The 16,041-nt window shown below is 26.4% G+C and overlaps 1 protein-coding gene across 1 annotated transcript; it reads right to left on the bottom strand.

Annotated features, from left to right (window-relative positions):
• Positions 1–11,249: 11,249 nt before the first annotated feature.
• LOC112284990 (putative protein phosphatase 2C 5) lies at positions 11,250–12,944 on the bottom strand. Its single transcript, XM_090252251.1, is given in 4 exon segments — positions 11,250–11,656; positions 12,186–12,314; positions 12,533–12,739; positions 12,927–12,944. Coding segments are annotated over 4 exon segments (711 nt in total). The 3' UTR covers positions 11,250–11,299.
• Positions 12,945–16,041: the final 3,097 nt, after the last annotated feature.

Here is a 16,041-nt window from a genome sequence, read left to right as displayed (position 1 = left end):
ACTAAGGGCCCATTTATGTATCCATCTATCATTCATATATGTATCTATATATATATATATATATATATTTTTTTTTGTTAGGGGTCTTGTATGAAAATTGATGATTCATTAAAGACCAATTATATAGGGACCATTGGAAAATTACATGTAACATTAAAAAATGTTATACTTCTTGCTAAAAAATTACATGTAATATTAAAAAAAGTCAGCGGAGGTGGAAACAATTCAAGACTTCTTAGCAGATGTGATGACTCTGGTGTCTTTGGTACAAATCTCAACTTCTCTATGGATCTTTTAAAAGAAAATCCGGTTCATTCTATTTGTAAAAATATGCCAAATACAAGAACATCCTCATCCAACTAAATGATTTTTAAGTGAATTGTTGCCTCTTGGATTTTTAAGGAGTTGTGCAGGTCTTTTTATTTGTACTAAATCATGCAAAATATTGGTGGATGAAGAAATTGTACAAGCAGAAGTGGCTAAATTATGCCAAAACACAATTATTATGTGCTTTGTGGAGAATAAAGTTATAGAACCTAGACTTAAACATACGATAGGAGTTATATTTCTTAGCAAGAACTTAGGCCGTAGTTATTTATTTTTAAAAACATCCTTCAAAGAAGTGACAAGGTATATATTGATTATATCTCCATCTTGTTCTAGACTTGGATTTAGTATCTACTAAGCATAGAATTCAAAATTTGATGTGAAAAATATTTAAATCTTTCTTAATATTTCTCATTCCAATTTTTTTAAAATCCCTATATGAATTGTATTATGTAAGCTCCCAAAAAAATTCTTCTAATAGCCTCTCAAATTGCAAGTGGGATTGGCAAGGTTCTAAAGCATGAATCAATTAACAATAAAACTTCAAAGCTTTACTTTTACATTCACATGAACTCATGTAATGGATGGGACCTTAAAGTGAAGTTGAATAATCTTGTCACTAATACTATGAAAGCTATTTTTAAAAACTATTTAAACTTATTGGTAAGATATTAATTTTGTCTTGCTACCAAATATCAAATCCAAGCCAAAATTCAAATCTAAGATTTTAGCAAATTCGCCAAAGCAAGAAAAAATTTTTTTTTGATAAAAATAAAAATAAATCTATAATATCTTAAAAAAATTATAACCACTACATAAAAGTAGATTTACCAAACAAATCTTCATGTATGAATCTCAATCTTACTTTGATAATGTATAATGTAAAGATAATTGACACAATGGCTTTATTATAGTAAGGTATAAGTATAAGAAGAAATTAAGAAGAAATATTAGTATATTACTAAATATACAATCAAATATTTTACAAGTTCTAAAATACAAATTTCTTTTGAATCCATTAATCTAAAAATTGATATTAAATTTAAGATCTATTTACTCTCTAAACCAAGATTTAATCAATTTATTATATAAGAAGTAATGGATTTGGAAACCCTTAAAAATACTTTATTATCCATCTACTTTCAATTAAATATCTTGACAACAAAATATATGACATCTTTAGATTCTATAAATCACAATTCTAACTTGCAATTATTGAATTTTGATGAGTAACATGTATCTAAGAGTGTCTTTAACTTGATAGATCAATAAGACTTTATACAATAAGCAACAAGCCTTCTGACAATACTAAAGAATTTGTGCAAGAGAAAGCTAGCACTCTAGAAAAACAAATGGAGAGGATATAGATAGCTACAATAATAATCATAACCATCTTTTTTAATAGCAAAAAAGCTAAGGCAGACAACATAATAGATGAATAAGATATAAAATTCACAAATGGTATTTTAAAAATAAGCAAGAATAATTTCAAGATACTCATTAGCTTTAGAATATTGCTATAAATTTAATACTAATTATAGCTTCAATCTTTGGCTCAAAATTTGTAATCTTAATTAACAATATAAATGTGTATTTACTTAATATAGTTTTTTAATATAGTGGATATTTTTTTAGTTTTTTTTTTTAGATTTTTTAAAGGATTCTTTAAGATTTTAATTTTATTTTTAATTTTTTTTATAATTTCTTCAATGTTTATTTACGATTTCCTTAAAATTTCTTAAGAATTTTTTAAAGATTTATTTATTTTTTAAAAAACATTTTTTATGATTTATATATGATTTTTTTTTTTTTTTTTTTTTTAGATATTTTTAAGGATTCTTATGGATTATTAAGGATTTATATGAAGTTGATTAGAATATGATAAGAAATGTCTAATGTTTTTCTAGAGTTGATAGGATATATTTAAGATAATTAAAAGTTTACTTAAATTACTCAAGTTAGCCAAAAAGAGGTTTTTAAATACTTTATAAATATTTTGTATTATGTATTCAATTTTTAGATAAAATCAAATCCGTCCACAATCAAATGCTTAGTAAATTTGTAGGTTGATGAAATCTTTATTAATATAATAATATATTTAGCAAGATTGTGAATGAATTTAGGTTCTCTATTAACTGTTTTGTAGCTTGATTTGATAAACTTAATACTTTTAGAACGCTCTCTAATCTTAATTTGCCATAATATGTTATATTATCACATGATACTAATAATATTTTTGCATACCTTAGATTCAAATAGTAAAAAGACTCTTCAATTAGGCTACAACAAGTCAATTAAGACGTAGTTTAGAAAGTTGATTTTAGAAATTATTTTCCAATACAACTTATCATAATCACTAAAGTGGCTTTGAGTTAGAATACTATGAAGGTAATGCCTAGATATGTGCTTGTAGAATTAGTATTAAATAAAATAAGCATATGACTATCAAATCCACCAAATCCAAAAGTGCCAAGTCTTGTAGAATAAAGCCGGAAAAACATCATTGGCCTAGATTTTTCATTTATGGTCCATTAAAGGCTTGTACCTAAAAGTCCACCAAGTTTGGTATAATAAGGGCTTATAGATCTAAATTCATGAAGTTTTATAATTCTACACTTATTGGATCAAATGGCTTATATCTCAAAAGGCAATAAGACTTTTTATAGATCATAAAGTCAAAAAAATCTAACACATTTTGAAAGCTTGTAGAAATTTAGTAATAGATTTTTATTCCATAAAATTAAAGCTAGTAGTAGCCAATTGTTTTTACTTTGGCTCTTCTTCTATTAACAAATTTTATTCCAATAGTAATCATACTTTACAAATAAAATTCATTTTTTATCTATAAATAGTCTTGAAGTTGGAGGTTCTTACCATAAGTACATGTAACAAAATATTTGATCATTGTTTTTATAGAAAAATAAATATTTTTTGTAACTAATAGTTTAATTTTAATTTTTTAAGATGAATTAGAATTAATAAATAATATTTATTGTACTTTGATAACTCTCTACATTACAAAATCTTTAGGCTTGAGAAAAAAAGAGATGGTACACTTATTTTCATAAGATCAATTTTATTCTAAATCACTTAGACATTGTCATATTCTAATATGGCTAATAATGAAAAAAAGAAAAAAAAAATTATATTATAGAAGAACTCATTTCAAAATATAATAGCAAATTATGTTAGAAACAAAGATAATATTCAAGAAGGTGGTAAAATTAATAAGTGTTTATGGAGTCTTTTTACAAAATGAGCTTTTATTCACTTTGTAGGACCATAGATAAGATAAATCAAGGTAGAAGAGCATAATTAATATTACGGATATCTTAAAGTAAAATTAAATAGTAGATTTAAAAAAAATTAACTTAAAAAATTAGATGTTGATATTTGCAAAAGACCAATTAAGAATATGGATCAAAATCAAACATTGAGGCACAAACCTACCTCCTTGTGGTAAATTTGAAGGTTCTTTTGTTGATTGAAGAGTGAGATTCAAGAATAAAGTAGAATTTATTTTATTAGGCATTGATTTTGAGTGATTTGAATTTTTAATGACTTTGTAAAAGCTTTGCAAAGTTAAGATTGTTTTGAAGTGGCTCTAGTTTTTGTGAAATAAAAAGGATTTATATTTTGTGAAATTTGTAGTAGTTTCACAAATAAAGATTTTTGGATTTGTAATCATATTTTTTTAAAATTTATGTTATAAGTTTAAATTTGATCAAATTCTTAAATTAAAAATTATTGAAATTCAAGTGTATTTTTGTTTTGAAAATTAAAGTTTGGAGGACTTGTGAGGATTTTTTAAGATTTGCAAAAATATGCCTAATGGATTGAGATAAAATTTGGCATACTTATAGCAAACTTAATTTCCAACAACTGCAAAAAATTGAAAGCAATTGGATTGTAAAAACTAAAGATATTTGCACCAAAAGATTAGCATCAAGGTTAGAAAAGGATACCAGTTGACATCTAAGAAAATTATGAGGTTTTCCTTCTATTTAATATGATTGACCATATTTAAATTTTTATGCTTATTGTCTAAAAAATGATTAAGAGATGTCCAAATTTTGAGTCAAAATCAACAAATGGACTATTTATTATTGAGATTTTGAATTTGCTATAGCATTTGATTAAGATTTTGATTAGGATTTAATTTAATTTTAATTAAGATTTAGAATTAATGATTTGACAAAGATATGATTAAAATCTGATTGAGGTTCTTTTAGAATTTTATTTTGGTTAAAATTTTAATATAATTTTTTAATAATTTTTTAATAATTTATTTAAGATTTTATTAGAATTTTATTTAAAAGTATTAAATATTTTTTAAGGCTTATTTGGAATTGATTACAGTATGATAAGATTCATCTGGGATTTTTTAAGGTTGATAAGATGTACTTTGATTAATTGAAAGCTTACCTTGGTTGTTCAAGATTGTCAAAGGATGTTTCTATATGACATGTATTATTTTGGATTGTAAATCAAACTTTAAGATAAGTCCAAATTCTTCCATAGCTAGATTCCTAGTACACTTATAGATTAAATTTTACATAACACAATAATGCAAGAGACCATAAATTATGTTAAAATCTCAAAAAAAGATATATTTAAATACATATGTATATATATATATATATATATATTTATATATATGTATTTATTCTATAGCCTATAACAAAGTTCCTTAGATCTTTATATTTTAAGTCTTAAAAGTATTTGGTTTTGATATCTTCTTTTGAAAAATAATTCAAATGAGTTTCCAAGGCTCAATCCATTTTAGTTGACATTAACAAAGCTTATACCAAAGATTTTTCTATAGAAAAAAAAGTAAAACAATGTAGTCTTTTAGTTCCATATTTATTCATCTTGATTGATATTTTTTTTTTAATATTGATATTTAAAATATTACCAAATAACACTACCTATAAGATATTTATATTCTTTAGAGCTGTAGTTAACAAATCATAAGCTAATATATTGATGTCTCTACTATTATTACTAAGACAAAGAAGATAAATTATTAAGCAGTTTAGCTTGGCATTGGATCTTAAAATGAATTGGTTTCAATCAAGAGTCTATTGACAATCCAAAAGATCTAATAAAGTGGCTTAAAGTAATCAATTTGAATGGACATGGACATCTAATATAAACATCAATACACACTTTAAAACTCCTTTTGGAGTTTCTTTCATTGTGTAGAATATTTATCAAATTTTTATCATTGTTATGATAAAAGAATTAGACTACTAATGCTCTATCAGAAAAACCAATATGATAAGTCAAGCCATGATTGTGAATATTACATATTTTTTTGTTATATTTTTTTTAGCTATATGGGTTGAAATTGTAAAAGATATTTGAAAAATTAAATCTATGGTTAAAATGTTTTTGTGAAAAAAAATCATTTCTTTGACACCATCTAATGTAGCACATATTATTATTATTATTGTTATTATTATTTTTTTTTTGTAAAGAATTCAAAGAAGGTGGAATTGATATCATTAACCTAAAAAAAGCCATTAAAGCACTCTTATTCAAATGGATGCTGGTGGCAATTCAATTGAACTAAAAAAAAAAAAAAAAAAAAATTAGATTTAAAATGGTAAATTTTAAATCTATAAGTAATAGAAATAAGGGATCAAATCTTATTTGGTTATTTATTTTAAATCATAAATATGATATAGGATCTACATATATATATATATATATATATATATATATTGTTGTATATATCTTGGTTTCTTCAGCTTAGCCTTTTAAATTTTTTTTTAACATATAAGATTGTATTTATGGTAGAATCTCTAATTTTTATTAGTTGAAATTCATAAATAATTCTATTAAGTTATATTTTTCTACTCAAGCAATCTTCATTGTGTCAATAATCTTTTTAAAGGATCATTGATTCCCCTTACCACAAAAGAAGCAATACCCACAAACCACATTTCACCATTTTATAGCCCTATTTGAAATTCTTTTACATTTATTTTTTAATTTCTTAAAAAAATATATTCTATTATAATAATTTCTTTCTAATACTCAATGATTGGATTGATATTTTTTTGTATAGATATTCAATCTAGGAATATTTACTTTCAGCAAATATAGATTAAATTTAATGAGGAAAAAAAATTGGTATTAATATAACTTTTTTGAAGAAAAAAAAAACTTCTACTTAATTCATAGGATCATAATCAAGACAAAAAAATAAATAGTTAAGCAAAAAAGAATATTGTAAGTATCTTCAGGTGAGGGTAAAGCGTAACTTTAAGTAAAAATTATCTAAATTATTTAAACTGATACCTAGAGAGAATCGGTTGTGGAGTTCAGTCAATACCAAACTTTAAGATACAAAATTGGACATTTAGGAAAATAAGAGCTTTTTTATTTATAAAAAAATAATTAAGAAGAAAACTTAGTAGGTTTCTTCAAAAATTGGATTTAAGGAATTTGAGTGAATAATAATTTTGTAAGAGCTTTGCAAAGTTAGGATTACTTTAAGTGATTAAGTTTTTTTATGATTGAAAAGAACTTTTATTTTAGTAAATTATGTGAATTTTATAGCAAATACACAAATGAAAATTTTTAGATTTGTGAACATAGTTGTATTAGATATTTGTTATAAAGTTAAGCTTTATTAAATTTTTAGATTGAAGATTATAAAAATAAAAATAAATTAGGATCTTAAAAATAGTATTTGAGGATAAATAAAAAATTTTGTAACTTTAAAAAATATAAAAAATATATTAAAATGATATTTTTTTAAAATTAATAGTTGACTTAGTTTCTAACGTTTATGCAAAAATTTAGAGTAAGTTAATTGTACAATAGGGAGTCATAGATGTTGGAAGATTAATATCAAGATTAAAAAAAAAAAATGACAATTGATACCAAAGAAACTTAAGAGTTTTTTCTTCCAATCTATAAGTTTAGTTATTTTAAAATTTTGTGTATTTTTTTCAAAATAATACTTTTAAGTAGATAATTTTTAAAAATTAAGATCAATGGTTAATTTAATAATTATTAAGGTCTTAAATTTTATTTTAGAATTTATTTAGGATTTGATTATAGTTTTTTAAGATTTATCAAAGGTTTAATTAAGATTTGATTAAAAAATTAGATTTTAATTAGGATTTCTTTAGGATTTTTTAATTTTATTGATAATTTTATTAGGAAACAATTAGAATTTATTTTAGAATTGCTTTGAATTTGGTTAAGATTCTTTTAAAGGTTTTTTTATGATATTTTAAGGATTATTTAGGATTTCTTTTGGTTTATTAGGATTTATTTGGTATTTAATTAGGATTATTAAGGATTTTTTAAGGTTTATTTGGAATTAATTAGAGTATGATAATATTTTTTTAGGATTTTTCTGATGTTAATAAGGTATACTTAACATAAATAGAAGCTTACTTAAGTTGTTTAAGATTTCCAAAAAGATATTTATAAATATCTTATGTATTGTTTTTGGATTGTAAGTCCAACTTCAATATAAGATCAAAGCGTTCTAAAAATATCTATTTAATGAATTCATACGTTGATTTTTAAATAATAAAACTCCATCACATTTGAAATTGGACAATCTTATTGTTATATAAATTACCAGCCAATTCTTGGAATTGAAATCCTAAAAAGTCATTTGCTTTGTAATGTATATATATATATATATATATATATATATATATCGATATATTCTTTCTTTTAAATTAAAATATTTTTTTAAAATGTGGTCTTTATTATAGAAACTTTGTCTATATGCTATTTGGACTAAAAGAAAAAAAAAATTGTCTTTGAAAATGAAGTATAGCTTACATTCTATATTAGAAGCATGGTTTAGAAAGGTTTTATCAAATATAGATAAATTTATTGGAATTTTTTAAAAAGAAATATTAAAAAATTTGTAATTATAGAGTCCTATTATTCCTATAAATTTTTCAAAAGAAATAGCAACTCTATAATACCTCAACATACAAAATTATAAATGAGCTTGCTTGAAGAATTATTCCAAGTTCTTGGTACTCTTCTCTCTATTTTTGGATATAAGTTAAATAAACTATTGTAATCTTCTAATCCTTGAATGTATTAGGTATATCTCATTTTATATCAAAAATATAAATTAAATAAATTCAAATCAAATCAAATAACATATCTTAATATTTTCATGAAATATTTTTAATAAAGTTAATTTTAAATTATGATTATCATTTTTATTGTTTTCAACCTTAAATAAAGTTAATTTTAAATTATGATTATCATTTTTATTGTTTTCAACCTTAAATAAAGTTAATTCTAAATTATGATTAGCATTTTAAATTGTTTTCATTTTTAAATTTTTTTTAAGGTTGAAAACAATAATATATTTTTAATATAATGTACATAGTTTTTTGAAAGAAGATTATCATTATTATTATGTACCTAATTAAATAATTTTATTAGAAAAAATAGAATCTTAATCTTATTTTTATATGTACTAATGTTCTTTATTTCAAGTATAATATTTCGAAAAGAATTCACGTAATATACTTTTTTATACAATACTATTTGTATGTGTATTAAAGAATAATGTGCACACTTAAATTTGCTTCTCAATTATTTTTTAATTCTTTTGAAAAATAAGGATGTTAGGGATTTAAATTTTGAAAATTCTCTTAAAGATATGAATTTGCATTCATTTATTGCTACAGCTTCTATTAAAGAGATATAATTTGAAAAATCCCTAACATCCTTGTTACAATAAAATACTTAAAACAAATTTAGGGTTTAAGATGTTTGCAATAATTATTACTAAAAATAGTGCATTTATTCAACTAGAGGCAGTGGAGGTACAGTTAATCAATTTTGAGATACAGTTCAAGAGTATATTGCTAGAAAATTCTCTTATTACAATATAAAAATTTTAAGGTATAATATATTATATTAATTTACATTTTCTATTCTGATGTTATTCTTTTTTAAAGATATTTGTACACATATTTTTATTAATATGTGTAATAAATATATTAATAAAAATATGTGTAATAAATATATTAATAAAAATATTTGTAATAAATATATTAATAAAAATATGTATATATTAATAAAAATATGTGTACACATTATGTAATAAATGTTGGTATATTACTTGATTTCTGTATTTTATATTATTTTATTTTTGGTTTAAGGGATAAAAAGTAAAGGACATTTAATCTCTAGCAATATTATTTTTAAGATAATATTCTTATGAAGGGTTATGTAAAACCGTGATAAAAACTAAGACTATTCATTACATACAATGCCAAATAATAAATCTACAGTATTGATATATATTATCAAAAAATTATTTGATTATTTTTTTTACTACTAATGAAATTTATACAAGACGTTATATATATATTTTTGGTGAAATGAACTACAATTATCAAAATACCTTTTTTTTTAAAATTAGAAATAAGTGGAATTGTTTTAAAAATGTATTAAAACAAGATTTTTTTATTTTTTATTTTTATTTTTATAATAGTTAGTTTTTACAAAATTTTCACAATCAATTCTATTGACTTTTTGCTAATTAAATTTACAAATAATAAATCTATCATAGTACAGAATTTTTATTATAAATTTTATAATTAATCTTAGTTTTTTTTAATATTGAATAAAAAAACAAGGATGAGATTTAGTATTTGCTCTTATATTTTATGACACTGAAATTAATATAAAATCCAATGTATTTGCTTCTAATTGTTTTCAACCTTAAAATATTACTACTATATTACTATTCCAATTTATTTTGTTTTCACAGAATTTGTGTAGGTAGAGCAAGAACTGAAAAACTCTTTATTATATTATGAATATATTATGATAATAAAAAAATTCTAATAAACATTAAACATCTTTCATGATTAGAAGAGGTGTCACATTTATAATCATTTGTACATTATTAGTGTCCATGTTTAAACCATTTTTTGAGATGATGTACTCCATAAATTCTACTTAAATTGTATGAAAATCACATTTTTCTTTTAACTTAGCATAACTCAAATATTAAAGGTAAAGAATGATAATTCATATTAACCAGTCTTATGAATTCTCAATAATTTATCCTTATTTCTAAGGATTTATTTCACATTTAATTGTGTGCACTCATTCTGGTACAAGCCAAAACAACAGCCATGAGGGCATATTTCCAAAACCAACTCACTATTAAATTCTCATACCAACTCATACATAGTTAAAAGTAGAATTTGAGATAAACATGCATCTTCATTATCAAAATTTAACTCAGTAGAACATAAAAAGATGCGCCCATTCATTTTACATCCATCCAAGGTCAATTACATTTTCTACACTAATCTTCAATCCTCAAAATCTATGTCGAGACCATTTATGGGTGCGTGCAAAGACAGTGTTAGAAACACACAAGAGCTTCCGGAGATACCAGAAACTGTGTGCACCTGGCATTGCATGGTCATCTGTTTCTACTTGTGAGCCGTGAATGAAAACAATGAAATACGCAAAGACAACCCAGAGCTTGTTTCTTGCCTGCTTGGCCACCATAGCTTACTCTGCGCTGCCTCTGATGATGAATGAGTTCGAAGCCACCAGTTGTGCAGGTTTAGCAACAATTTTTCAATACCTCGCAGAGGATGCACCGAAGTTTGATACTCCTCACGAGGTTGTGTTCTGCTCCCCCTGCGTTGTTCAGTTGTAGTATTGGTGGCTTGGGAGTGATAGATGCATTTTTCTCATCGCGAGGCGGTCATCGTCCTGTTCCTGCATTGTGTTTGTTCTTGCATTCGGTACATGAAACTTTACCATTCCAATCCTTTCTAGCCGATGAAAAGTATGATCCTGCATGTACAAAGATTTGTGCATCTCTCTCCAAGTTGCAACTTGGAGGGACAGACCGTTTCCAGCATGCACAATCTCTGGTCCCAACCTGCCTCAATGGACGAAAAAAATAAAAATTAGTTAATTGATAAATTAATTGATAAATTCAGGAATGGAAGCCTGGAGGAAATGAGCGCATGTTTGGACAAGGACGTTCTACAAAAGCACTACTGGAACGGCCAAAGTGAAGCTCGGTACGTGTGTTTTTGTCTGCGAGTACCGATGAGGAGCAAAATTTGTGTACTTGCCTTTCAGTCAGTTCTGCTGAGTTTTCCTCAAAAAGCTCCTCCATAATGGATAGATCACTGGCAATCTGTCCTTCCCTCACCGCGGTACAGCGAAACATCTTCAAGAACCGCATTTGTTTCTTAAGTGGTGGTGCAAAAGGTTGAGAACCGAGTGGTGCAATATCCACCACTAAACAAGTCGTATCATCTCGTAATCCACGACTTCTTTATGCTTCCTGGAATCCCGTACGATTCTTCTCACTGCCTCCATACACACAAAAACTAAGTACATTTCATGAGTTTTTATGACTCTCTGGGCCAATATCGAGAACTGACTCAAGTCTTTGTCAGCCAAATAAATATATGTAGGATTCTGTTTTGCGATCTTACACTTCGTTGCAACAGAGGTTTTCTGAACCCACTCACCATTTAGAACATTGATTTCGCATGTCACAAGGACCATGGTTGCAAATGAAGACTACTGATGTATTCGTTAACCCAGTTGCAAAATGATGAACATTCCTCTTGAGGTTCTTCCATGCTCTTAGAGAAAATAGATTCAATCCGAAGTTGTTATTGGTAAGATTTCTTAATTAAACAGGACTTGAGTAGGGGTAAAGGAATCATCTCTTCAGCTCATGCAATAAAATGTAAGCCTCAAGCAGATGACTTCAGTCACAGATGTAAAAAAGTTTCGTTCTTTGTGAATCAAGTTTATCTTGGGGTAAGTGTGGTAATGCAATCTGGCTAAGGGAAAATGCACACCTTCACTACATATCTAGCAGCAGTTTCTGGATGATGCACCCCGCGACAGAATTTTGCAGCTCTCTTTGTGCAAGTGGCGTCCCAAACTCCGTCCGACGTAAGAATAAGCCTGCCTCCAGCAGGTGAAAGCTACGGCAAAACAGAAAGGCACCACTTTTGAATGCTCAAATCTAAAACTTGCCATTATGTCCGAGGAGAAATGCATTTCTGGGTCTGAAAGGGTTTTCCCGATTCAGACTAAAACCCATTATTCACTCCAAATTCCTTCAGGAAATGTATCTCATAACTGAAAGAAATCAAAGACGAAATAGATTTTTGGAAATGGGTACATTCGAATGCCTTCTTACTTTGATCTGCTTCACGTGAGGCACAGCCACAATGTAATCGCCAACATCCAAGTCTCCAATTGATCTCGAGAGACAGGGGCCGCACGGCCACACTCGGATTGGACCGATTTCAACTCCTTCTGCTACTTTAAACCTGGACAATTTGCCTTCGGAAGCTTTTACACGCTCGTCTGAAAAAACACCATGTCCAAGAGCTGAGAAATGACACTATGTGCAGCAGCAAATTGCGATAATCACCCATTGGCAACTGATCAATGACACTATTGCTGCTGCACATAAGTGTCATTGACCAGAGAAGTACCCAAACGCCATTGTTTGTATTGTGTTTTTTTTTTATTTTTTTTATTATCTCTGATCTTAGTCAAGTCATCATAGACGAAGTTGCTGCTGATACCTTGGATGACTCGAGCATTGCGATAGCAGCAACAAAGTGTCGAGGTATTTGTCGGTGGTACAGATGATTGGTCGAGTTGGTATTGTGTGCTACGAGATGGTTTTGATGGCAAAAGAATCACTGTGGATTTTCTCTCTTGACGGCAAATTGGCAATAAGTTTCTAGAGCGACATTGTGAGCCGAGTCAATGAGACATAGGAGCATGTAGATGTGGATTCTCTTGCAATCAAGATTTGGGAGCTTCGTCAATAGAAGATGCTAGTGGACCTTATGCATGGTCGAAAAAAAGACTAGAAGAATATAAAGATTGTTTCATAAGCCAAGGACTATTAAGACGGTGAAACCCGATTGAGGAAGAATCTATTTGTTGAGTGGGCTAAAGAGTTTATTAAGTCATAGCTCTCGAATCCGTGCAACAGCACTATACTTCATTCCGACCACACTGATACATCATATTTTTATAGATATTATAACATCGGCAGCATCTTAATCAACAATTTTAAAGTGGATGTGTTTGACAAAATTGTCTCTATTCAAGAACCATTGTTATATGAAGGTTTGGCTACCATGTAAAAATAATACACATATATATTTAATGTATTATTTACTATATAATATAATTAGAACCACCTTTATTAGGCATTAGTGACTCTTGAAATCTTGTTTTGTTTTTTTTTATTTGATATATAGGACACATATTACAAAAAATTTATTAAAAAAAGGATTAAAGAAAGCTTGTTGCATAAAAAGGGATAGTTAGGCCATCCATATGGACGAATGAAGATGGATGATGAAAATATCTATTTCTATCGAGCAAAAGTCATGCCCAATAGGCTTTAGGGAGGCTGTTTGAGGCCTTATTAGGAATTAAGATTACTCTTTCAAGGATATTCAAATATCTAATGTTCGGGTTGTCAAGTTTAGGATTTTGGGTATAATTTTGGTATATATATATATATATATATATATATATATACTAATAATTTGGAGTTTTTATGAAAGCATTATAAGCGCTCAAAATCAAGGTATTAATTTTGTACCTACTATCACTCTTTGGGACATAGCGAGTGCATATGAAGGGCTTTCGAAGGTCTCTAAAGCAATGGATATACTTTCTAAAAGAAAATATTAGAGAAGTAAGGTGGTTATAAGACAAGAAACTAGGCCTCCATCAATCACAATATCTAGTAGGAAACTATCACAAGCTACTATACTAATATCTACTGCTTCTATTCCTATGTCTACAATTGCACCTCAAAAAGATGTAATTGAAGAGTTGGTGAAAGCAATAAAAGAATTACAAATCAAATTGGAAAAATTAGAGGAAAAAGAATGAAAACTTAAGAAAAAATCTATATCAAAGCCATAATGTATACAAAGATGTATTTGATGTAATAGTATTGAACATCTTTGCAAGGAGTTTGGAGATTTTACTGATACTTTGCAATAATGAGTAATTTTATAGAAAGATGAAAAGATTGTTTTATGAAATATAGATGATTTCCTTAAAACTAATTTTGAAAAAAGAAGAATGAGAAAGGATTTAAATGATCATTTGTCTCAATAAGCTATGGCATCAAGAGAAGCTATCTCTTATGGTATTGAAGTAGTAAGAAAAAAGAAGGATATCTTTAACAAGCATGTAGAAACATAATATTTATGGAACCATGCCATAATTAATATGGTTAAAGAAAAAATACCAAAGAAAGATTTGCTTAAGAGAGCTACAATGATTAGGAATGCTACAAGATAAAATTATCTTGTTGATGTCATGTTTGTACATGCTTATTTGGTAAAATTCCAACATAAAGCTTTGGTGGACATGAAAAGGGGTAGAAATGTAACAAAAAAACATTAATGACAAAAAAAAAAATCTCAAAAAGATGAAAAAATAATTTAAAATAAGGAGATACCTATACTATAGGATAATAGACCATTTGGAATTGGACCATCAATATTACACCTTAGGAATACACCACTACCAAAAGAAAAATGAGAAGAAAGAATGAAAACTAGTAAAAACAAAGATAAGAATAAGTTTGCTACTTATAAGTTACAATCAGACATTGAGGTAGCTACAGATTTAAAAGGAAGCTAAAAGAAAGAGTGTTGAATGCCAAAATTAAGTTTACTTTATACAAAATTTTAGACATTGTAGAAAAAAAATTCATGATATCTTTATTGATATTATTAAACAAAAAAGACAATTAATAGGAAAATCTATAGTATCTAATATTTTGGATATAACATTGATAGAAGAAAAAGAAGTAGAATTGGCTAAATGTTATATTAATAAAAAGATTCAATTTTCTTTGAATGAAGACAAGGTTGATGAAAAGGGCCTTAGTTACTATATTAGAAATCATTGAGCTAGAGCTACAATAAAGACCTTGGTAAAGATAGAAGACTTAATAGATCCAATAATTTCTCTTATTGACTATAGATCTGAAATTATTATTATGTCAAAAGAAATTTACAAATGTGGAAGGTGGTCCATTGACATTGAATATAGTTGGGTGATTTGGGCAACAAATAATTTGAAAGAGGATCTTTATGGTACTTGTCTTTATATAAAGGTGAAAATTGAAGATGTAATTATTGATTTTTTTTTTTTTGTTTAAGATACTATTTCATATCCAATAATTCCTAGACAACCATATATTACAGCTATGACGATAGAGACTAAGATGTTGAATGATAGATTAGCATATGCCTCTATCAAAAGCCTTGATGGCAAGAAAGCAATATAATACCTAGCTATACCTATTAACTATGAGCATAATTGAGACTATTTATGGAGTAATTCATTTCCAAAGCTTAATGAAAAATTTAAAGATTTTTGCAAAGTACCACTATAAAGAGGAAATATAGTGGTACATCAAAGAAGGTACTCTTACGTAGAAAAAAAAGTTTCTTTTATGGAGATATTGTAAAATTATCTAAGAATGAATTTGTTGTATACACATGATTTAATGATTTATAAAAATAGAAAAAAGTATATAAAAATCTAAAAAAATCCTAAAAATAATAAGTATGCTTGATAAAGATGATAAGATAATAGATATGTATATAGAAACAAGTTTAGAAGATTTTTTAGAAGAAATTATAAAAATTA

Source organism: Physcomitrium patens, chromosome 7 (genome assembly GCF_059467195.1).
Source record: "Physcomitrium patens ecotype Gransden chromosome 7, ASM5946719v1, whole genome shotgun sequence".
NCBI lineage: Eukaryota > Viridiplantae > Streptophyta > Bryopsida > Funariales > Funariaceae > Physcomitrium > Physcomitrium patens.
This window is presented reverse-complemented; position numbering and strand designations above follow the sequence as displayed.